Raw genomic sequence first — 24,351 nt, forward strand, 5'->3', positions numbered from 1 at the left:
TATAGACTATATTAAGCCAAAGAGGTTATACGAAAGCTATCATGTACATTGTAGCAAAAATTACCGTTTTTCTGCCCAAACTGTAACTCTATCAACACAAAGGTTATATAATTAATTACTTTTTAGAAAAAAGAATGTAAACCTGTTAAAATTATCAGCAACAAAAATATGAATGACAGTAAAATAAATCTACAATTTCTACAGAGTAGGATTAGTCTGCTGGTTGGGTCCATGACCACTGCATGCATTTTTTTCTATCATAAGCTCAAACAATAAAAAGTTTTTTGTTTTTTTTTAAATTTGCATATCTTCTTTTTCAATTATATATTCAGTGAGAGATATGACACATTAATGGATGGATCAAATGAAAAAACATGTTTTATGATTTTACATAATGTATCAAAAACATAAAAAATGAATTTCCATAATGTGTGGAAAAAATAATTTATGATCTCTATAATGAAAAGGGGAATATGGTAAAAAGTAATTTATGAACTGTATAAAATTTGGAAAAACAAAATTTATATATTTCTGTTATGAATGGAAAGCAGTTTTTGATTTTCCATAATGTGGATAAAAAGACACCAGTCTACAAAAATTAGGAAAAAAATGCTGAAAATAAACTGATGAGTTTAGGATTAACTAGATTGATGGAACTGTTTAGTTTTTATTTTATGAAACCTTTTATGTACACAGTGAGATTTAACAAAATACATCAGTAACTATCACATATTTTTAGGCAAGATAAACTAAAAACATTTTTTCTAGAGTAAAGCAATTAAACCACCACAAAAATCAGCATTATGATCCACTCTTTTTACAAAATAAACCACAGGGTAACCTAGTAATATAAAATAACCCATAGGAGAGGTACCAAAGGTAGACATGCAAGAAAATCCATTGGTGACAAAATTCTAATTTACTTCTGTTGGCCCTGTACAGAGATAGGCGTTAGTAGTTAGCTACAAATAAATACATTAAAGTGTTAGTACAAACAACAGTTACATTCTCAAACAGAAGGTTTATATATTGCTATATTTTAATATTAATATATAAAGTAATATCTTTGTTTTACAGGACTGAGCAAGGCCACGCGGTTAAATAATTATAGATTATTGGTATATTTTCTGTGTCAGCACTGATTTCCTTGGCTCCAATATCTGACAGGTCTTTATGCTGAGATCCAATATCAGTTTAAGGATCAAATAAGGGCCAATATGGAAAATTCAATTAAGGTAAGCATTCTATTTATCAAATATACAGCCTAGTCATAGGAGATTATGAAGGAAGAAAAAGTAAACTGAATTACAATTAAGGGCACCGTATCAGGCATAAATTTAAAATAGTTGACACTTAGTCTGTTTTGTTAGCATAATGAAAATATAGAAATTTATGTGGTAATACTGTACGACTGTTTGCAAAAGAAAAAGATGAATATCCCCAAAACAGCAAAACATATACTATATTGCTTATTTTAGTGTTTCCCCTTTAATTGGCCTTTTCACAAACTTTAATGGATTAGGCTTATTTTCTTTTTCTACATAACTGAGAGAAACGCACAAAACACTAAAATACCATGGCATTAAATACCATCACAAGACCAAATTTCAGAAAATAGCAATAATACAATCTTTTTTGTATAAATGCCAACTCAGGAAACTTATGATATGAAAGAAAATATATAAACCTTCATAGAAAAAAATAGTTCTATTATAACATCAACAACTAAAGCAAATTAAAATAATAAAAAAATCTTTCTTTTTAACATAAATAAAAAACATACAATTATGTTAATATTCCAACAAGGATTTTTTTCCATGCTGTTTCAAGTTCAAATGCTTATCTAAGCAGGGTTATATTATAAGCCTGCTACGGTTGATCAGTTAGATGCACCCTTCCCTCATTACAACGGTAACTAGCATTATTTGGGCCTAGTTAATTGCCCATTTCATGCATCTGAGAAAATTGTTAAAAACAAAACATTTCAAACTTGCCTCACTATGTTCCTGTGAATAGTACTTGGTCAGTGAATACAAAATATCTTTTTTTATCAGCAATATGCTGGAGATGAACAGGACCTTACAACAACCTAAATGATGTCTTCTATACACATCATATCTTTTTTTACTATTAACTTCTCATTAACATTTTTATATTCCTTATATTAAAAGCAGTCAACTTGATTTCTTTTGGCTATGAGGCACATATAAATTAAGAAAAAAAACTTGACTTTTGTTTTTGTTTTATATTAAGTACAACTTATGTTCAATTTAAAAAAAATCAATAATGTTTGTACTGCATTACATTTCAAAGATCATATATGTATGATATCTTATAACAGTCTGTTTCTCTTTTTAACAGGGTGTACCCACTTTCAAATGTAGTTTTAGTCCGGCAATAAGTATTTCCGACTATAAACTGACAATGAATAACAAATTTTTACCATCTACACATTTATCAATATTAATTTCTCCACTATAAATTCAAAATGAGAAAATGTGAAATTAGACCTAGTAATTAAATATCTTTGTCAGCAAAACAAAATTCATATCTGACAGAGTTTTGAGTCTATACCACTACTATATGTGTTTTATACAAAGTTTCCTAATAAATATTTTAAATAAATAATCCAGGACTATCTGAGAGAGTCTATAGCAGTAAATTATAGACAAAGCCATTAGTAAAGAGATATTAAAACAAACATTCACCTTCTTTGATTTATCTTGATCTTCATCCTTAAAAATATAAAATCATAACAATACAGACAAAGAAGAAACACAATTACAGGTCAGCTGTATAATATATATTCTAACACTATGTCCTTCAAAGGCTTTGAGTACACACCCGTGGTAAAATATGAGTATATTACCAGGGCAGTTTCATTCGTACTCCCACGTCATATGCTTTTTTATAAATGATGTACCTGACGTTATAGAACGATTATGTAAGAATATAAGCATTTTATGAGAACATAAACGCTTGTGAAACCGTAAATCACCAGAAGGAAACGTAAACAAACGATGATAAAATGTGGTATAAGCCCATTTTTTTTATACATTTAATACATATGAGTAAATTATCATTTAGAGTGTGGTGCTCCTTTTCGCCATATCTTTCCATGTTTTCTACAGTTTATGTTCAGGTCTATTTGTTTTTGAAGTTTACTGATATTTCTATATGAAGATAACTTCAATTGCAAAATATTCTTAAGCTTGAAAACGTGTTTGTTTGAAAATAATCATCTGAAAAGTTATTGTAAATAGTTTAAGCATGTCACTAATTTAGTTTACTCCGTTCTTTTATGCCAATATAATAGTGCATTTATTTATGGGAAAGGCAAATGTATGCCTCCACTTAAATTCGTGGATAAAGTCATCCACGAAAACCACAAAAATTGGTACCTCACCAATAAAAGTACTTTCACTTGTTAAACTAGTGCATTTATATAACATGAAAAAATTGTGAACAAAAAATGTGTCGTGAATATAAAAGGAATGTAATTTATGTAATTGTTTCCCAGGCTTTCACACACACTATAATGTTGTGTAATGCTATTGTCACATATCTATAGGCATCTTAGAATTGAAAGCATCTCAACTATCAAGATGTTGTTTTCTTTCACAAGTCAATAACTCTCAAAAAAGTATGCAATAGTTCTCTAAATTTTAGCTTTTGATGGAATCTTATATGTAAAGAATTATATGATCAAGGGATCAAAGCTTGTGTTTGAGCATGTAGCCTACAACTAGCTGTCCATTTGTAAGTTTGATTTACAATCACTCACCTCAGTAGTACTGACATGTAAAATAAACATCTTTCCTTCAAAAATAATCCTCTTTATCTGTGGCCTGTAATATTTGAAAAAAGAATAATGATAAACTATGTTGTTACATTAATTTAAGATAGTGAGATCTTCACAAAAAAGTATGCCCATCCAAGGACAAATAGCAGAGATGCATAATTAATTTTAAAATAAATGAAAAGGAAAGACCAGTTTCATGCAATTCATTTGTACAAAAAATAATGCCATTATTTGATGTCTTCAAATTTTGTGAGTTCCTACATTAATACTGTCAAATATTGTAGTTTTTCACAATTTCAAATAAAACAAGTAATCCTGTGTTAGGATGCTAACACAAAAGTCACCAAAACGGACCCCAAATCGTTTGTTCTGCGGTATCAATGATGCCAAATTACCTATGTGTAAAGTTTCATTAAATCGAATTGATTTTGATATTTTAACATTTTTGCCGATTCCATGGTTACGGCGGCCATTTTGGAAATTTTGAAGTCAAAAGTAATGTCCACATATGGTAGGCAACATTTGTTTTAAGTTTCATCAATTTTGAAGCATTTTGAAATTTTTGGACATTTTTGCTGTTTCCATGGCAACGACGGCCATTTTGAAAATTCCAAACTCAAAAGTTTAGTCTACATACATTAGGCAACATTTACTATAAGTTTCAATAATTTTGAAGCATTTTGAAGTTTTTCATATTTTTGCTGTTTCCATGGTAACGGCGGCCATTTTGAATATTCCAAAGTCCAACCCCAACTGTAATGTGTTCCCTCCATAATTATATACAATCACGTACCATTTAATGTCTCTAAAACTAATTTGACATTGATGTTCTGGAATGTTCCATAAAAATTCACCCCCCTAAAATTATGCCAAGGAGACCCCCTACTGAAATAAAATTAGTTCCAAGTTGAAGCTGACATGTGTCTCTAAATATTCATAAAAGAAAATATAATACCATCTACTCTATTTACAGCAGAAAATTGATGAAATGCAAAAAAAAATTGACCCCACCCATCTTTGAGCCCCCCTAATTATGCCAAGATGACACCCTGGTATCATGGACATTGGGTTCTGCAACCCCCATGATGCAGACCTATACCCAGAATAAATATCAAGTTTCCATCCCCTAATGCTTTAAAGAAAATGGTACGACAGTTTAAGGGGTCAGAAAGAGAAGAATAAGAATAATAATAATAAGAAACGATACAAAAACAATAAGTCGCCAAAAACTCCGTTTTGGTGACTTAATAATCAAGTTACCATATTAACAGTTTCAAACAAATTCAGCAACAAAGACTTTTAAATTAAATAATTAAATTACAATAACAATTACTGTAAATAAACATGCAACTTAAGAATAATTTCTTTCAATCATTTACAATTACTTTACCAAATTCATTATTTAAGTTACAAATTACATTTTATCACGAAATATTGACTCCAGTTTATAGCACAACAAATATGTGAATCAGATATCAGTAATTTCAAGTAGATCAGCCTCCTTTTTCCTTAGCACAGCATTTATTAATCATCATTGATTTTCAAATGTTGAATCATTTAGAGAACATATGTTAGTTCATCTCCAAGCAATACTACATATTTTCTTTCAATTACAGATTCTGTATTTGTTTTCCGTTCAAATTTTGTACATAAATTAGGCCATTAGTTTTCATGTTTGAATTGTTTTACATTTGTCAATTTGGGACTTTTTATAGCTGACTATGCTGTTTGGGGTTTGCTCATTGTTGAAGGCCATACGGTGAACTATAGTTGTTGATTTCTGTGTCATTTAGTCTCTTGTGGAGAGTTGTTTCATTGACAATCATACCACATCTTCTTTATATGTGGCCAGAAAAGCAGAATACCTGGTTGTATAATATTTTCTAAATGTCAATAAAATGTTTTTCCTACCATTTATACAACTGTGTACGTCTACTGCCATGGAATGTCATGATACCTTGGTGTGTGACACCAAGATAGAGTGATGTCCCCTTCTGATCCTGAAAAAAATAACATGATCTGAATGTAACATATTTTGGGATTTTTTCCAATGAGTATTATTCAAGCAAATCAATCAAATATTAAATTCTAATGGTGATTCTTTTTTAATTTGTGTTCCCTTAATTTCTGTTAAATTAAAATGGTACATGCATTGCAATAAAAATGCCCATATATCAGAGATAAATTTTAAATAGTTAACTCTCATTATGAGCTGTGACTGTGAAATTAATAAAAGAGTAAATGGTGAATGAGTCCATGGGACACATATGATGTATATTGGCATATCATATAAAGTTATAACGGCATAACTGAAGAACAGTAAAAGTGATGCTACCCAAATGTGTACTTGATCTGAGTTTTATGGTGATAAGTGTTGTGTATAAGTTTCACAAAATTTGGTTGAGGTAAACTTAAATTAGAGAAAGGAAATGAAAAAATCAGCAATATTTTCATTTGTAATAATAAAAGTGACACTCTAAATATTCAAACTTGTATTTTGTGGTAATAAGCATTCTGTATAAGTTTTATAACATTTGGTTCAGGCTAACTTAGTCTAGAGAAATAAAACCAATTTGGGATGTACAGACATACAGATACTACAGTGGGGGGAAAACTGTACCGATGTTCTTGTTTTCAGTCTATTACAGATTTTGGCCTCAGCCAGTTTAGTACCTTAACTTGATGTGGATCTACACCATATGTATCCAGAGTGGAAGCTTTCTTCAGGAAGTTAGACTCTGCCTCTGCTGGAACTTGTCCACTGGAAATATAGATATATATTTGATAAGCTAAATAATATGAAAGATAGGTTAAGGTCATTCCTGATCATTTAAAACATCTGTAAGCTTTTCAAAATATGATAGGTATCAGAATATAAACATGACAATGCTGATGATATTATTTTAAAAGGTCAAAGTGGGATCTTCTTCCAGAAGAGTGTAGCGACAAATATGCAATTTTTTGGACATGTTAGAAAATTATATTTTCTAAGTAACCATATTTATTGCAAAACGCTAAAGGTTGTCCCTTTTAAGCTGTCTGACAGGTTTGATGTGTAATAATTGAAGAACCTGATAGGATTCAAGTTATAAGATCAGGCTGGAGACACATTGTCACTGGTTTGTGATTTTTTAAGTATGACATTGAACTTGCCCTACCAAAAAGCTCTTACAGCTATCATAAATACATTTTGCAAGGACTGCACATAACAAGCCTTTGATGTTTTCATTTCATCAAGTAGTCAAGTACTATCTCAATAATGAATTCCACAAGAACTCCTTGTGTTATTCAACAACTTTCTTAATATCTTTTGTGATATTATCTCAAAGTATGCAGAAGTCTTGTCATACTTTACCTCAAAGTTTCATGAAGTTAAAAAAGTGACCGTGTTACAATCATGACAATATTAATTATATACCCAGGTACTACACAAAATTCCATGAAAATCCTCAAATCAATTAACCTTGTTATTTTAACAAATTCCAAAAAAAACCTTGCTGTAACACTGTACCTAAGACTTCCAACCATGATTTAGGAAGTGCCATATAAAGAACCTTACTATAATTTTTAAGTTTTTGATAAGTTCCATAAAGAACCTTTTTTTTAACAATCCTAGGTTATAGTTGCCTTTTGACATGTTTTACATATCATATTTATATTATGACAAAGACCAAACTCATTCATTCAGTGTATGTTACCTCATTTTGTTAAAATTTTCTTTTTGATTGAGTTAAGCTATTTCAATTCATATCTTATAGTGTGTCTTTCTATATTGTAATGTTATACTACTGTTTCAGGTTAGGGTAAAGGTTGGTGCCTGTTAAAACATTTAAACCATTTGCATTTGTTAGACCATTGGATTTCCATTTGAATGGTTTGACACTTGTCATTAGAGCGTTGTTTACCTAAGTGTTTTATGTAGTTCCATAATCTGTTCTTCTTGTCTTGAGTTCTGTTTAGGTAACATTTTAAACTCTGTAACATATCCTTGTGGATGGTCCTGGGGATCATAATCTCCAACTTCAGCTGATAAAAGAAAATAGAAATCATATTATAAGTCATGTCACCATTTGCAAAAACAAAACAGGTAAAAATGTCTACATCTCATACCGAGATAGAAAAAAATCTGTACGTAAATTTTCAACAGGAAAATAGAATAATTTGGTTTCAAATTGCAGTCAATCAACAAAATGACATTAACCCAACAGGAAGAACAAACTTTTCTTTCACCACATGGCGTAAGAACAGTCAGCTTACTGTCGTTTTCTAGAATTTGATGATTTTCACAATTACATTTTTTCTGATAGAACTTTGCAAAATAAAACCTGGTCAGGGAATCAGCTCAGGGGAATAAACTCCGGCCACAAAATCCCTCAAAAAAAATAATTCAGGGGTGAAAGTGTTAAAACTATTCCCTTTCCTCAAGTTAATAAGTGCACACTTTACCCTGGAAATCAACTTTTAGCCTATCAATGCTTTAAAATTAACTTATTAAAATCAATAAACATTGTACTAAATGATCTATATACCCCTTGATTAACAAGTACATTTTCTCGTTACATTTACAAATTACTTTCCTCAAAAGATGGCCAATTTTACATTGTTAGTAATTATTACAATTTTACAGCTATAATAAACATCTACTGTTTCTACAACACTTGTATTGAGCCATATAAAGCCAATAGAAGCCACAAAGGATGATAACCAATAAAGCAATCATTTGTATTTCTCCAGAGACAGAATATCAATACAAAACTGTTTGAAATGAAATACACAATTATAATTGATCCATATCTATTTATAGAACTGAATTGCAATTGACTTCAAAAACAAGGCATTACTAATATAAAAATGTTTGTTTTTTTAGATTCAGGTAATAAGCATTTTCAGGCCATTAGAGTAATGATTTCAAGGAAAAAGTCAGTCCCTTGCTTTGCAACTGATCTTAATCAGCCCCCCCCCCCCCCCCCCCCATTTGAAAACTTTACAAAATACAGCAGTCTGGAAATACAATGGACCATTAATGTTCAGAACTTTTAATTATGATATCATACCAGCCAGATACCTATACTTAACTATTACATTTGAACAAAAATTTGAACTACAAGCAGAACTGCCGGAGGCATCCCTATATTAAAGCCAATCAATTTGAGGACTGTTTAAAAACAAATTGTTACAACTTTCAACGTTCATTCTATCAGTGTAGACCATACATCACCCTAAGAAAGCCTTTTGCCTATAAGGGTAGGGGGCACCTTTTTATTGTTAACCTGGGATTCTGAAAGATGTTACTGTGTCATGCCTGTTATTCAATCTGTTCAAAACCAAGAACACCAAATTATCCTGCAGTGAAATAATGTTACATAACATACTACACATTCTGCATGTGTTTGTAATGACTTTCACAGAAGAAAATTGAAGGAGCCATTACTTCAATTATGCCTGAACTGTCACAGATTGAAATGTGACTACTGTAAATGGCTATTTCTTAGATCAATGTCAACAATGTGGACCTCATTGCGTTAAACAATCAATTTTCTACATTTATTTACCTGCTAATAGACCTAACTTAACTCATGTTTTATTTATACATGGTATTTATCCCTACTATGGAAGGAAGAACATCTTTATTTACACATCTGCCTATACATAACAAGCTTTAATCACGATTTAAACAGGTGAACAAGCATGATCAGAACATTTTAAACGACAATCAAATAAATTAATTCTAAAAGCATGAATTTGGAAAGGACTTTCATTTAGTAAATAAATGTTTATTTTAGTAATTACTGGCATATTGATTTTAAATTTCAACAAAAATATTTATTTTTAAATGTATATAAGAATAAATACCAATGATTTATTGAAGCATTAATTTGCTTTATTATCTTTCAATTACCACAAAATATCAAAAACCTTCCAAGGCTTAATGTAAATGTATTATAAGATATTAAGTAAATGTAAATGTATTAGAAGATATTAAATCTTGTGAATACTCATTAAAACATTTGTATATGTTCTTTAAAACTTTCATTGAATGCGTCTCACCAATTATGGTTAGATTGAAAGGATAAAAGAAGTCTTAATATGAAAAGTAATAACTTTTTCAGAATTCTTGTTTCACATTGTTCAGATATGCAACATGAAGTCAAGTCATATCTGGTTTCAAATGCAAACTCTATCAATGAACTGTCAATGATTTTTTTGTGAAATTATGTTCACAATCTAAAGCTAACAAAACTTACAAAAGACTGCAAAAGTCAAATGTAATTGACGCAAATGAATATCCAGTAATACTGGTAATAGGTTTTCTGAAAAGTTTTTTTTTTATTCACCATAAAGATTCTGTTATGATAGACACATGAACACCATAACAAATATCGAATGATGATATTGAATGCATTTGCATGCGCGTAGCTATGTTTACGTCAAAACGCCCGGGCGTACACTTGAATTTTTAAAACAAAGCAAATAATCGACATAGAATAAGAAAAACTGGTCAACAGCAAATCAACCGTATGCTTTTTTTTTCAATGGATGGTAATTTTGAATAAAAGGGAGTAAATTTACTCAAATAAATCATTTAATATATTTGTTCAAATCTTTGTAAAAGTCTGAATCTACTATGAATTCTACGTACTTTTCTTATATTTAAAGCAATTCACTATTTGCTCAGATTCAATATGCTGTTTGTATTTTTGTCGAGCCAGTCATTTATGTCCCAAAAGCGGCCTCAATATTTAGGTTCCGAAGGTGGATAAAGTCTTTTGAATGACTCTCCGTGAAATTTTACGAAAGTTGGACAGAAACTGTATGATCAAAAGAGTATTCAGAGCAATATAATAATGCAATTATATCTGTAATTTTCCTGCATTTTAAGGACAAAATGTATTTCTTTCTGCAATTAATAAGTGGTCACAGTTAGGGTTTACATTTTGTTATTTCTCAATTATACATTACTACTTGTCGAACCTTCATCGATTTTTATGAAAATGCCGAAGAAGCTTTTTCTATGACTAATGTCTAAAGCTAAAATTTTGAAAGCATTTGTTTTCGTTCATTTTCTGTTCTTTTCTGATAGACAGATAGCCGGAATCTTCCTTACGCAAGTAATTGTTTTACATGCTCAATTTATAAACCTTCATAGATTTTCGTGAAATATTCCAGATCAAGAAAAAATATCAAAAGAAAATTTAAGATTTTTTTTTAAATCTCTTTAAAGGAACGATATATTGATTCACTATTTGTGGGAAGAAATCCTAGGTGTTCCATAATTTTTTCATATTGCACCTCTTAAATTTATTTCCGTGTTCATTAAACGGTGCTTTTGTCGATTGTATGCTCACTCACTGCACCCTTTAAACTTATTTAAAAGTAATATTGGTTTGGACGTTTTCTCTAAAACCAATGACCATTAGGTTAGCTTCCAGGTTAACACGATGATTATAAAGTTAACATATTACAAAATTTAACCAAAAACAAATAAACCATTTAGATTCAAAAGTATGTTGCTATCAATGATTTTTTACTGTCATGAATCATTACGGTATCTCATTCTCGATAGTTTTCTGGGGCTTCGTCCCTTTCGAACCCACTACCAGCAGCTGCTTTATCATTGAGCGGTTGGGACCCCACTTATCCCTCGCTAAGGTTCGGGCGTACACGTAAAAATGACCCAGCTACGCCACTGATTTGATTAACTTATAATAATGATTGATTTTAACCTACATCTTTACACCCTCAAGTTTAAAATAATTGTGATATAGTTACCTAATGTTTTGAAGGCAAACCCGTATCTTTTAAGATGATGAACAGTAAAGTTCTGATCTTTGGCTTAGAGTTTTGTCAAGAGTGGCATGTGTTGAGATTTTGTGTCATGAGGAAATACTGGTAGAATACATGCTGCATGTGTGTTTGATTCCCTTTTTAAATCATAAACACATACAAACTTGAGAAGTGAATGAATAATAATTTTACTGATCAACTTTTTTTCTTTTTGGCATCAGTTTTTCCTCATTTATTTAACCCCCTCCTAATATAAGGTATACATGATGAACAGACTGGAATATAGCAGTTTCAGTGTAATATATGGTTTAACTTCACCAAATGCTACCATCTACTTATATCATTATTGTATCCGTAATGTCTACAGTGTTATTCATTGATTAAATTGATCTAATATGTAAGCACATAAAATAAAACTTCTGTTACAGACCAATCTGTATACAAAATATGATTGGATTGCGTTTTATTTAATATCTTACGTAATAGGAATACAACAAATATTTACTTATAAAACTTGGCTTAAAATAAGAACATTAATACCATATTACCTATATTTTTACATCATATGTACTATTATAGGTATGCCAAATATTTGATTTTGAACATATTTCTGATGATGGGAAATCTATAAAAGGGCTTGGGACTCATGAAATTTGTAAAGATTGTTTTCATTTATACATTTGTACTTAGATCTACAATGTATACATAGATCTCTTTTTATAATATAGGAGGTTCAAAGGAAAAATACTTTACACCTATGAGACAGCAAAAGTCGCATCTCTTTACAAAGTTAGGATACCAGTGCAAAAAGGTGTACATAAGTTCATTAAACTAAGTATAACTCAGTAGATATTTAAAAATCTGTAGACCATGACCTTGAAATGACTGTTATAAGCTGGTACAACATTTATATTAAAGCAGCCCTAGGAATTAATTTAGACAAACAAATAAATACAACACTGTGATAACAGTCAGTCAGGAGGATAACCTTGACCTAAGTAATTACAAAATGAAGGACACAACTGCACTGTACAATTAAAGCAGCAACTTATAAACTGGTACTGGTCTGAGTTTAAGGTCAAGTGGTAAACATCACTGAGACAGCAACCCCAGGCAAATGCCCAAAGAACATACAGTCCTCTACAACCAATTGTTGTCATGCAAAATGACAAGTCTGCAATTTAATTTTCTGACTTTCAAATTCTAATACTGCTTTCTGATTTAAGTGCATATGCATGAAGCCATTACCCCGATATTTCCAACAATTGGAAAGATCAAACAGGACACTTACATTGAACAATATATGTAGCCAACAGATTGGCGTCAGCCGGTGAACACAACAGTCTACCATGGTGAAGATCTCTTCTGAGCTGTAGAAACAGATGGTATCTGTAAAATAAAAACAACACACATATATATATATATATAATTAAATATTTTAATAACTCATGATCAGTTATTAGATATGTATATTTTTGGATTCCTGGTTTGGTTGCCTGTTTAAATGAAGACATCTTTCAAAATCAAACAAAAAATCAATATCAAACATTAAGGTTTAGGACAAATGTATCAACTTTGTTGATTCAGCATTCAAGGAGAACTGTTACTCCTTCATGTTTTTATTGTCTTCTTCCCTTTCTAGTAGCTTTTGTTAATTTGAACAATTTTCAGATCTTTGCCATCTAAACAGACTCAGTATGATTTCCAGTTTTTCATATTGTAGATACATGTATTGTTTCATTGACTAAAATATATTGCACATTTACATTTATTTCTCAAAAAACATGTTTACCCTAAGGACAGTTTTTGAATTAGCCTTGTACACATAAAAATGAAAGAAATTAGCATATTTTTTAAAAACAACTTTCCCCTCTTTACATAATCATTCATAATAAATTTAGCCTATTAGTTATCACTTCAGCCTACACAAGTCTAGTCAAAGTAAACATGACCTTAGGTCAAGTACCCACCTTCTATTGTCAAACCTGACTAATTTAAAATACAAAGCATTTTTTAATATAAGCAAACACCCTGTAACATTTTTTTACCTATATAATAATATGAATTTAAACTTTGATTAGATAGGTATGAAAACTTATGTTTACTTTCAGGACTAACATTCCTGTTCTGAATACTTTAGATAGTATTTGTAAAATTATTCATAAATTTGTCCTTGGCAGTTAACTGGTAGTAGCTATATAGTAAATAGAGTTAACATTGATAAACAGTTGATAGTACACCTTAAAGCATTTTACAACTTGTAATGCTCAGAATATACTAGCAAAACTGCTACTGATTTTTATCCTAGGTATTATCTGGTAATCATATGTAGGAGCAAGCTATTTTTGTACATGCATTAACTTCTTCTGTTTTTATTGATACATGGATAATGATTTTTTGGCAACTTAACTAATCATACAGCCTTGAAAATTACTTTTAAACTTTGTAGACCCCAGAATGGCACAGTGTAAGTTTTCTATGTTCTAGTAAACAAATTAGAAAACTATTTTCAGTATTTTAATCTAGAAATGTCTGTACAGTGTATTAATTGAGCTGCTAATCTTGTCCTAGCTTGACAGATTAGCATTGGTTCTGCTTTTGATCTAATATTAGGAATTCTTCATATAAAGTGCATGTGCTACTATTGTATGTATAGCTTTTAACAATTTAAACTTAAGGCAGTTTATAGATAGTTTTTACTTCTTTCTATTTCAATTTTTTAATTTTTTTTTTAATAACTCAAATGAGTTCAGCACTCTACTCCTTATAATTCACCTACCCTATTTATTTTAATAAACACCCCAAACGTGTACCTTATCCTTAACAGTCAAACCTAAGGGTTTAAAACTTGCACCTTGTACCTTATGCTTAACAGTCAAACCTAAGGATTTAAAACTTGTACCTTATGCTTAACAGTCAAACTTAAGGGTTTAAAACTTGAACCTTATGCTTAACAGTCAAACCTAAGGGTTTAAAATTTGTACCATAAATGCTTTACTGTCAAGTATACAGATAAAGAAGAAAGAATTATAGAGACTGCTCAAGTTAACAATGTGTTTATAGAGTAGGGCAGATTGAGATCTGACTCAGTGTGTTAGACTGGTATAATACATCATGCATGTTTTTGTCCTGAATGTGGCTGAAATATTTGCTGCTGGAAGTTAAGCAATAAACCACCCATCAATCAAACAATTATTACTACTGCAGGAGTGTTTCGAGACCTTGACTACCCACAAGGGTCTCGCTTGGTTGGTTTAATAAATTAAAACAGTTTTATTTAAATCTATATTTGATTTTTACGTAAATTTAACCTTGGAAACTACAAGAAGCAGAAACTGAATATTATAGATACATAAATTAACATCAGAGAGAAGAAGTTATCTAAGGTTTTATAGAAATTCACCACACATGTTATATAACTTGAAACCAACTAAAAATCACTGAAGTGAAACCGAAAAACAGAATGAATAGAGTAGTTTGAAAGAAACCGGTCGTACAATTCAAGCATGAATGTTGTCTGGTGATATATCCTATCTATGACTGTTCACATCTCCAAACACTCCAAATCTTATATACCTCTAGTTACTTCAATCTTGATGTCAGATTATAAGTTTGATTTTCAGACAAATAACTAAGCTACCATAGGAATGGTAATTACAACTCATAGCATTATCATTTCATTGCCATGTCAGATGTTATACATTAAAGGAATAAAATATTTGATGTGATGGCTTGCTTCAATTAATAATTAAAGACTCTTACTTTGAAGTTAACACTTTGACATTTTCCACAAAAACAAAAACTGCAATTGATCAAATTAATCAATTTCCTTCCATGTCCATGATGTCATGTTATTTTGTTGATGATTGGATATAACATGTAAAGAAATGTTGGAGATGCATGTTTCTCTTTTCATTAAAATGTACCGAATCATACACTAAACCAATGCTACATATAAGCTTTAACAATCACAAACTAAACCAATGCTACTATGAGCGTTAACAATCACAAACTAAACCAATGCTACTATGAGCGTTAACAATCACAAACTAAACCAATGCTAAATATGTGAGTTTTACAATTTATATTGCGAATTGAATATTTTTCTAACAAAAAACACACAACTGAAAGTAAGCATATTTCCATAATTTGTTGTCCCCTGCCGTGTATAATTTTCAGACACATTTCTGTTGTTTGAAAACAAGAGTTTCACCATCTTTGCAGTTTATAAGTTACACTCTCTATATATGTACCTGGTGATTTCCTCATGTAACTTCATGGGATCTGCAGGATAGAACTTCACACGAAAACATAGCACTGTCGGATTTACACCTGAAAAAGGATGTCAGATTTTATACATTTATCACAAAGCAAAACTGAAAGTTGTTTTTCATGTATACCTGTCATTATCTTACTTTATAAAAGACATAGATAGAAAATATTCTAATAATACTTCAGGGAATGAAGTATATATAAATCATAGTTACAAAACCATTTTCGTAAATTACATTGAATAAAAAATTCTAGAAAGAAAAACCCCTTTTAAGGCTTTTTTTTCATCTCTAAGTCATTCAAGTTCCTCATTAATGAGTACACTACTTATGCTTTAGAGCATGTTAAAAGAGAATCTAAGATGTTGAGATATCTTTTATGAAGATTGTGTTACAAAGAAAAATACCATGCTTTTATTTGCTGAAGATAATGGCGAAGACCATGCTTAGAATTTCATGCCTATGAAAATATAATATCATCAACTGAAAAAGCGTTTTGCTTTTCTTTTTAATATATTAATAAGCAAAATTTAATAATCTTGACAGAATCGAAATAGACAGGGTGTGCAGCTCCTGAAAATTGTGAACTAAACTTTAGTCGTACCTATGAAGTCTAAATCGTTTCTTTACATGTACTTTATAGCTTTTTAGGCTTAAGTCTAGACTTCACTTAGCACTGAGTATTGCTATCATTCAGTGGGGGTAAAATACCTACATATATAGGATGGATTCTTATCACAGATATCTCACTGATGATACCATTATTATCTATTATTCACACATATAAACTAACATCAGATAACATGGATATACCCCAGGGTTAATATTTATTTGTCTTAGATATCTAATGCAAACATTTCTCATTACAACAAAACACATCCCCACCATTCCATTAACTTACAAAAGTCTTCCAATTTACAAAATATAGAATCTTTCATTCTTGTTTTCCCCATACATGCATAGAGAATTACTTAGAAATTTACCCTGAACAAGAATTAGGGTGTAAAAAAGTAGCAAACATAATTTCCTATTTCCTATGAAATCTAAGGAAACAAAATGACAAAATAGCAGAATTCTAGTGTAGTTTCAGGGTGAAAAAAGTGTATTTTTTTCTTCAATTCCAAAGAATTTTAAGAAACTAAAATAACATTAAAAATTTGGAATTTCTTTTATATAATTAAAAAGATGACAAGTTTTCTATATATAATATTTAATTTTCATATACAATATTTATTTAATTTACAATCATGTCCTATAATAATTCCTCTGACTTGTCTCTGAATCAAATCCCCTTATACATTAGGAACACAGCGGTCTACATCTTAGCATAATTCCAAAGCTTTGATTTTCTGGCAGAGAGATCGCATGACTAATTTGTATTGAAAAGTTAAACACGAAATGCACTGGTTGACCGAGTCCACAATTTACTGGAAAATAATACCAAACAAATGATATAGAAAATCTGACTCAATTAAACTGAGGCTAAGTATTCCGTTACTGTTGTGAAAACTGATTTATCAATAAAGACAAGCTATCTGTTGTTCTTTTCTAACCCCATTAATTAACATGACAAATAATAATATACCATTCAAAAACAGATACATTTATTTCTTGGTTTCATACTGAGAAAATAAGCTGTTTAAATTCATGCTGGTTTAAGTAGAAAGCTCAGAGTGTGTCTGATTTCTTAGTATAGAACTTTGTATGTCACCTGATGAAACTGTAGAGATTAATTGACAGATGGCATCCAGGTCTTTACATGCTTAATATAATAGGAATTATTGAGAGAAAAAAAACACTGGGCGTAGCCTGTTTGTGAAGATTTTTCACCTTGGTAGCCATAGCAACCATAATACAATCATGTAAAATAACCACAGAAAACCTACAATATGTTATGTTTTAAGGAAATTTATCAATAAAATGTGCTGTCTGATATAAAATCTATAGTAAAAAAAATATCAAAGAATTGACAAGTTCAATACACATGTACAATTATGTGTTACGGTAAATCGTACATTCTAACATACCACATCAAATGATGAATAATTCATAATTTCTATGATGGAATTATTAACTTTTTACAATTATTTATGGGATAACACAAACATAAAACTATGTTAAAAATCCTTGACACAATTTTCCCTTACAGTATAAATATGATAGATTTATTCAAATTTAATTCACTTTAGTTTAGTTGATGGCTGCTTGATGTCTAATAAACAAAAGGTATTCAGATTTTGACAGATTTTCAGTTACTAGTAATTTCTTAAAAAAAAAGGAAGACAACAGAGTTCAGATGAAAGCATTTCAGAAGTTCTTAAAACCAAACAAGAATGTGTGCATAGTACACGTATGCCCCATCCGCACTACCATTTTCTATGTTCTGTGGACAGTGAAAATGGGGTTAAATCTCTAATTTGGCATTACAATTAGAAAGATCATATCATAGGGAACATGTGTACTAAGTTTCAAGTTGATTGGACTTCAACTTCATTAAAAACTACCTTGACCAAAAACTTTAACCTGAAGTGGGACAGACGGAAGAATGAACAGACGAACAAAACGGAAAGAGAAATGGATGTACAGACCTGAAAACATAATGTCCATAAATGGGGCATAAAAAGAAGCTAAGATCAGTAGCCTCTATTTGTTGGGCTAAGTTGAGGTTAGCTTCTGTGATTTATTCAAAAAGTATATATAGAAGAGTAGCATTAACGCTGGCATATTTGTAGAAAAAAATGATAATTTTGTACTAGACCTTGAGGTAGAGCCATTTCTTCCTAAAATGAAAGAATAATTCTTTGTATACTTAACTTCAGTTTAATTACACTCTCTTACTCTTCCCAAGTAAACAGTCCTCAAGTCTTATTATGTATTTTTCAATGGTATCCTTGTTGTTGCATTCATTCATAATTTGTCTAGACTAAGCTTAAGGCTGATCTAGATCTTGACAAATATTATTGACCATTTTTTTTATCATTTAACAATGGTGTATGTTGACCTTTGGAGTTCTTTTTGTCTTTGATGTGTTGTTGGGTTGGAATTCTTATCTTACAACTATTTTCATTCATACTTGATAAGATGTTGATGTCCAAAGATAAAATGAAATCTATTCAGTAGTTCTAGGAGGGGGCAATGGGCTGAAATTAGGCTTAAAATATTAGTGCCAGTTGTAAATCAAATAAAACAACCTACCAACACTGATCACACATCAATGATCAGTTGTAGTAAGCTTAAATTATCCATGCATGAACAGACAAGCCAAAAAAATCTACTTACACACATCTCCTAAAAAACAAGAGTGGGCACATTGAAATGTCTTGCCTACATAACAGCATAATTAATGTCAAACTACATGAATAAAACCCACAAGGGGGCATCACCATCATCTGACATGTATTAGTTTTACATATATAAATAGTGACATGTACACCAGGTGACCTTACCACAAACAGTTTACATATTTCTTACAGTAAATGAACAAAAAGCAAGATGACCATGATCAATGAACCATGCAAATAAGGTCAAAATCATATGAACCCCAGTCAAAACATGGGTTATTGAACCTGAGAATGATTTGAAGGACAATTGCATTGCTTGTATTGTATGGAAACTTCACCGTTTGGATTGTCTTGCTCATCTTCAGTGTACCATGTGATTTATATGATTTACACGTCTTGCCTTTGCCAATATGGATGACAGGCAAGACAAAAAGATATAAATAGTAGTTGCATGCTTTTGTGAGAAAGGACTCTACCCTCACAACAAATTCCTGGTTTGTGTATCTGAGACAATGGCACAATTTATGCTTACACTAAGTACTGAAAAATGAATATATATATATAATGGTTTAAAAAAAAATCACTGTTAAAAGAGTGTGAATTAAGAGTAAATGTTTCAAACATATTTAACATATATTTGTTTTTAATGTAAATATATATGTGCCTAATTTAAATTTGAAATAAGGTTAATTTGAATAAACATGAGTTAATGAGAAGAATCCATGCAATAGTAAAGTAAAGATATCGGTAAAATGTCAATGTAATCTGGCTCTTTTAAATCCATATGTGGATTACATTAACTTTAATGGTACAATGTTACGTTATTTTTTAATTTAACATTGTGCATCTCAGTCTATGACATTCTTCATGGTCATTGCAACAATGTGGGGATTAAAGAATTAAATATATTACAATAAATCCATTTAGTTTAATTTGACAGTTCAGTCTAAGGTTGTGAAAAGTCATGATTATTTTAAGAGTTATGAATTAGCAAAGAGTGAGAGAAATTGCATCTTTTTCATGTTTTTTGTATCATTTACAAGTACATTGTAAAATAAATATAGTCATGTTAATAAAAGAGAGATATATAAATTCACTAAAAATATAAAAAGTTTATGTTGAAATTCAGAGACAGATTTATTAATGCCTTACCCCAAGATTCAGTGCTTTGTCTAAGAATATCTGAAAATGTATTGCACATTGACACCAGCATTTTGGAATTTTGCAACCACTATAATTCTAATTTGATGTATCAATTTTATCAATCAAGATATTGGATATCAATTAAAGTATACTTTTAATACAGGCAGCAACAATTTATAAGAAATCCTCCATCAGAACTTTTAGATATACATGTATATATATAAGTATATTTCTAAATATGATATACATGTACATAGGGTGTTAAGACTATATATATTTAGTTAAAATAAAAGAAACAAACAAAAGCAAACTAGAAGGGGCTTTACCTGTATTACTTGTTTTAATTAGATTATGTTGATTAAAACATTTTTGAGTGAAACCCTCGATATAGACGCCAATTTTTTTAATTCTGTATGCAAGACTGGCCACTGATGTAAAATAAATGTTAAAGATGGTCACACTAATTAAGGACAATTGGCTTTTTATACAAATCTTTGCTGTTCAAATTGACATGCTGCATGAAAAATACAGCAATATTTTCCATATTTGAGGTAGAACAAATGTACAAACTGGTTCATCTAACATAGAAGTGCTTTAAGCTTGGTGCTTTTTTTCTCATACATTTAGCACTATAGAAACTTGTATTCCCCATACCAAAGATAGATGCATAAAAAAAATTAAAGCTAAAACAAATCCCTACAAACCAGCATATTATTAAAGTAATGAGGTACCCACCTTTCAGCTGTTTATAAACGGCCTTCAAAGGATCTAACCAATGCTAAAAAAGAGAAAAAAATAAAATAAAATTAATTACAAAAAGTATAAACTAGAGGCTCCAAAGAGCCTGTGTCGCTCACCTTGGTCTATGTGAATATTAAACAAAGGACGCATTTGAATTCATGACAAAATTGTGTTTTGGTGATGGTGATGTGTTTGTATATCTTACTTTACTGAACATTACTGCTGCTTACAATCATTCTATATATATTGAACTTGGCCTAAGAGCTTCAGTGGAAAATGCTAGTTAAAATTTACAAATTTTATGAAAATTGTTAAAAATTGACTATAAAGGGCAATAACTCCTTATGGGGTCAATTGACCATTTAGGTCATGTTGACTTATTTTTAGGTGTTACTTTGCTGTACATTGTTTCCCTTTACAGTTTATCTCTATCTATAATAATATTCAAGATAATAACAAAAAACGGCAAAATTTCCTTAAAATGACTAATTCAGGGGCAGCAACCTAACAGCAGTTTGTCCAATCCATCTGAAAATTTCATGGCAAATAGATCTTGACCTGATTAACAATTTTACTCCCTGTTAGATTTGCTCTAAATGCTTTGGTTTTTGAGTTATAAGCAAAAAACTGCATTTTACCCCTATGTTCTATTTTTAGCCATGGCGGCCATCTTTGTTGGTTGGCCGGGTCACGCCACACAATTTTTAAACTAGATACCCCAATGATGATTGCGGCCAAGTTTGTTTAAATTTGGCCTGGTAGTTTCAGAGGAGAAGATTTTTGTAAAAGATTACCAAGATTTACGAAAAATGGTTAAAAATTGACTATAAAGGACAATAACTCCTAAAGTGGTCAACTGACCATTTTGAATATGTTGACTTATTTGTAGATTTTACTTTGCTGAACATTAATGCTGTTTACAGTTTATCTCTATCTATAATAATATTCAAGATAGAAACAAAAAACAGCAAAATTTCCCTAAAATTACCAATTCAGGGGCAGCAACCCAACAACAGGTTGTCCGATTCATCTGAAAATTTCAGGGCAGTTAGATCATGACCTGATGAACATTTTAACCACATGTCAGATTTGCTCTAAATGCTTTGGTTTTTGAGTTATAAGCCAAAAACTGCATTTTACCCCTATGTTCTATTTTTAGCCGTGGCGGCCATCTTGGTTGGTTGGCGGGGTCACCGGACACAATTTTTAAACTAGATACCCGCATGATGATTATGGCCAAGTTTGGATTAATTTGGCCCAGCAGTTTCAGAGGAGAAGATTTTTGTAAAAGTTAACGACGACGGACGACGACGGACGACGACGGACGACGGACGCCAAGTGATGAGAAAAGCTCACTTGGCCCTTCGGGCCAGGTGAGCTAAAAATGAACTAACATTACTCTGACACACAATCTCTGCTATTATTTCTGCATTTATCTCACAGAATCAATAGTCGAGCCATACAAATAGCAACACTGATACCACCATCATATTTTATGTAAAAGTTACGTTAGATGAGAGAGTGAATAAAATGTAACATTACAATAGGTCTAATAAGTAAATGTCAAGAGACCTTTATATCACAGAGAACTATTTTTAGTTGACAGCAAAAACTTTCTGATATCACGGCTAATAATTCTGTAGTTTGCGTCTCTTTTATCCTTTTTATTTAACAGCTTATCAACATGAATCTTCCTTATTGTTTATATATGTCACCTTCAAGCCAGTATTTTTTTAATTGTTTTTTTGCCTATTTTCTATTCTTTTATTCATATTTTAAAATCACAATTTCTTTTGTTTTTTACAACTTTTTTAAGTTAAATTCTATTTTTTATCTATTTTTTATTTTATTCATATGGCTTATATTCCCTACTCCAGATATAAGGCCCATAGGTACGCTCAAAGATGGCCAGAAGCTAAGAATATTCCTTAAGGTAAACAAACTTGCAATTTAATTTTAATCTTCTAACTCAAAAATAATTTGAAGGTTATAATCAAAATACATTTAATTTTTAAATCAATAATCAATAAATATAATATAGATAATGTCAATCAAAACATATATTTATCTGTTTATGAGTCTTTCAAGTTAAAAAACACCTATATAAGATTCTAATCCTGCATCGTGTTTAAGTAAAGCCAGAAAATATACTGGTAATGAAAATGCTTTTGCTAGATCCTTAGAAGTCATGCAGTCAACACTTAGTACTTAAGAAGATTTTCCCTTCACAATAAATGACCTTAGTCAAGGTCACTCAAGGTTGTCACCTTGTCTATAAAAACATTGTATCTTGTCAAGTTGTCTTGCCTTGATGTTGAGAAAATAACACTTGATAGCATTGTTATAGTACATTAATGACCTAGCTACAAGTAACCAATGGCCTACCACCAGATAGATCCAAAGTACTTTTCTGTACTTAAGCCAGACAGACAAGAATTCAATAAGTAGTAAATAATATTGTCTGCATGGTTATGTCTGCTTATACTATCTACAATCTTATTCCAGAAGCAGAATGCATGTATACTTGATAAAACTTAATGTTCACTGGACTGGAATTGCTTTTATGTTAGCAAAAGAAATGAAAATGAAATCACAAACAACATGAATGCAGGTGTTGTCGTGTTAAGCAGATCCTACTCGTAAGTCAAAGTATTTGAGAACAGGAAGAAGATGTCGGACAGATCTGAAAAGCACTCACAAGATGCTGACTTAATATAAAGTTGTAATGTTCTGTAAAAAAAAACGTAATACTTGAGAAAAGGGTGATGAAAAATTTAAAGTGCATTCTGTATGTTTATAAATTCATGCAAACAGGAAGTAGGTGTCTGACAGAAATGAGGAGCAGTCAAACCTTACAACTTAACAAGTTGCTTACCAAAAAAATAAAATTCTCAGACTCTATTTAGTAGTACATTTAACAGTGTCACTTAAATATTGATGAGATGAATGGATAAACAAACAGACAAGGTTATGCAACTTTAGCCCACTCCTAGGTATGGGGTATATAAACGTACAGAGATGTGCTCCTAAAAAGTATTAGAGAAGTTCTAAAGTTATTGTTCTTCATCACAAAAGAGACCTATTTCAATAAAACAGACTATGAAAGAGTTACTCTGGGATCTAAAAGTAGTAAAATAGCCTTTTCTGTACTGTGTACCCTTATCCTGCTGATGCTACCTTGAAGGTAAATGGAAACACAGAGATGTACTGCTTTCATGACAAAACTTTCAGTAAGATGTACATGTTCACATGCACGGTTTAGGCAAATATCTCATTGGATGATGGCACATGACTGAAGTCAGCCTATCATGAGTATAGAGTCAACCAT

General features: G+C 30.8%; 1 protein-coding gene across 7 annotated transcripts in view; it reads right to left on the minus strand.

The window, feature by feature from the left end:
- LOC134715154 (FERM domain-containing protein 5-like) overlaps nt 1-24,351 on the minus strand; it is a 47,706-nt gene that overhangs the window by 12,792 nt on the left and 10,563 nt on the right. For 2 of the 7 annotated variants that reach the window (XM_063577111.1, XM_063577109.1), the window contains exons 3-12: nt 21,018-21,060; nt 20,292-20,321; nt 15,841-15,919; nt 12,879-12,976; nt 7,708-7,828; nt 6,476-6,563; nt 5,714-5,802; nt 3,785-3,848; nt 2,709-2,735; nt 924-962 (exon numbers count right to left, since the gene is read on the minus strand). In XM_063577111.1, coding sequence (XP_063433181.1) covers nt 924-962; nt 2,709-2,735; nt 3,785-3,848; nt 5,714-5,802; nt 6,476-6,563; nt 7,708-7,828; nt 12,879-12,976; nt 15,841-15,919; nt 20,292-20,321; nt 21,018-21,060 — 678 coding nt within the window. Of the gene's footprint in view, nt 1-64; nt 89-923; nt 963-2,708; nt 2,736-3,784; nt 3,849-5,713; nt 5,803-6,475; nt 6,564-7,707; nt 7,829-12,878; nt 12,977-15,840; nt 15,920-20,291; nt 20,322-21,017; nt 21,061-24,351 lie in introns of all 7 variants that reach the window. The other 5 variants (XM_063577114.1, XM_063577113.1, XM_063577110.1 and 2 more) reach the window with 4 other exon arrangements.

The sequence above is a fragment of the Mytilus trossulus genome, chromosome 4 (assembly GCF_036588685.1).
Source record: "Mytilus trossulus isolate FHL-02 chromosome 4, PNRI_Mtr1.1.1.hap1, whole genome shotgun sequence".
In the NCBI taxonomy this organism is placed as follows: domain Eukaryota; kingdom Metazoa; phylum Mollusca; class Bivalvia; order Mytilida; family Mytilidae; genus Mytilus; species Mytilus trossulus.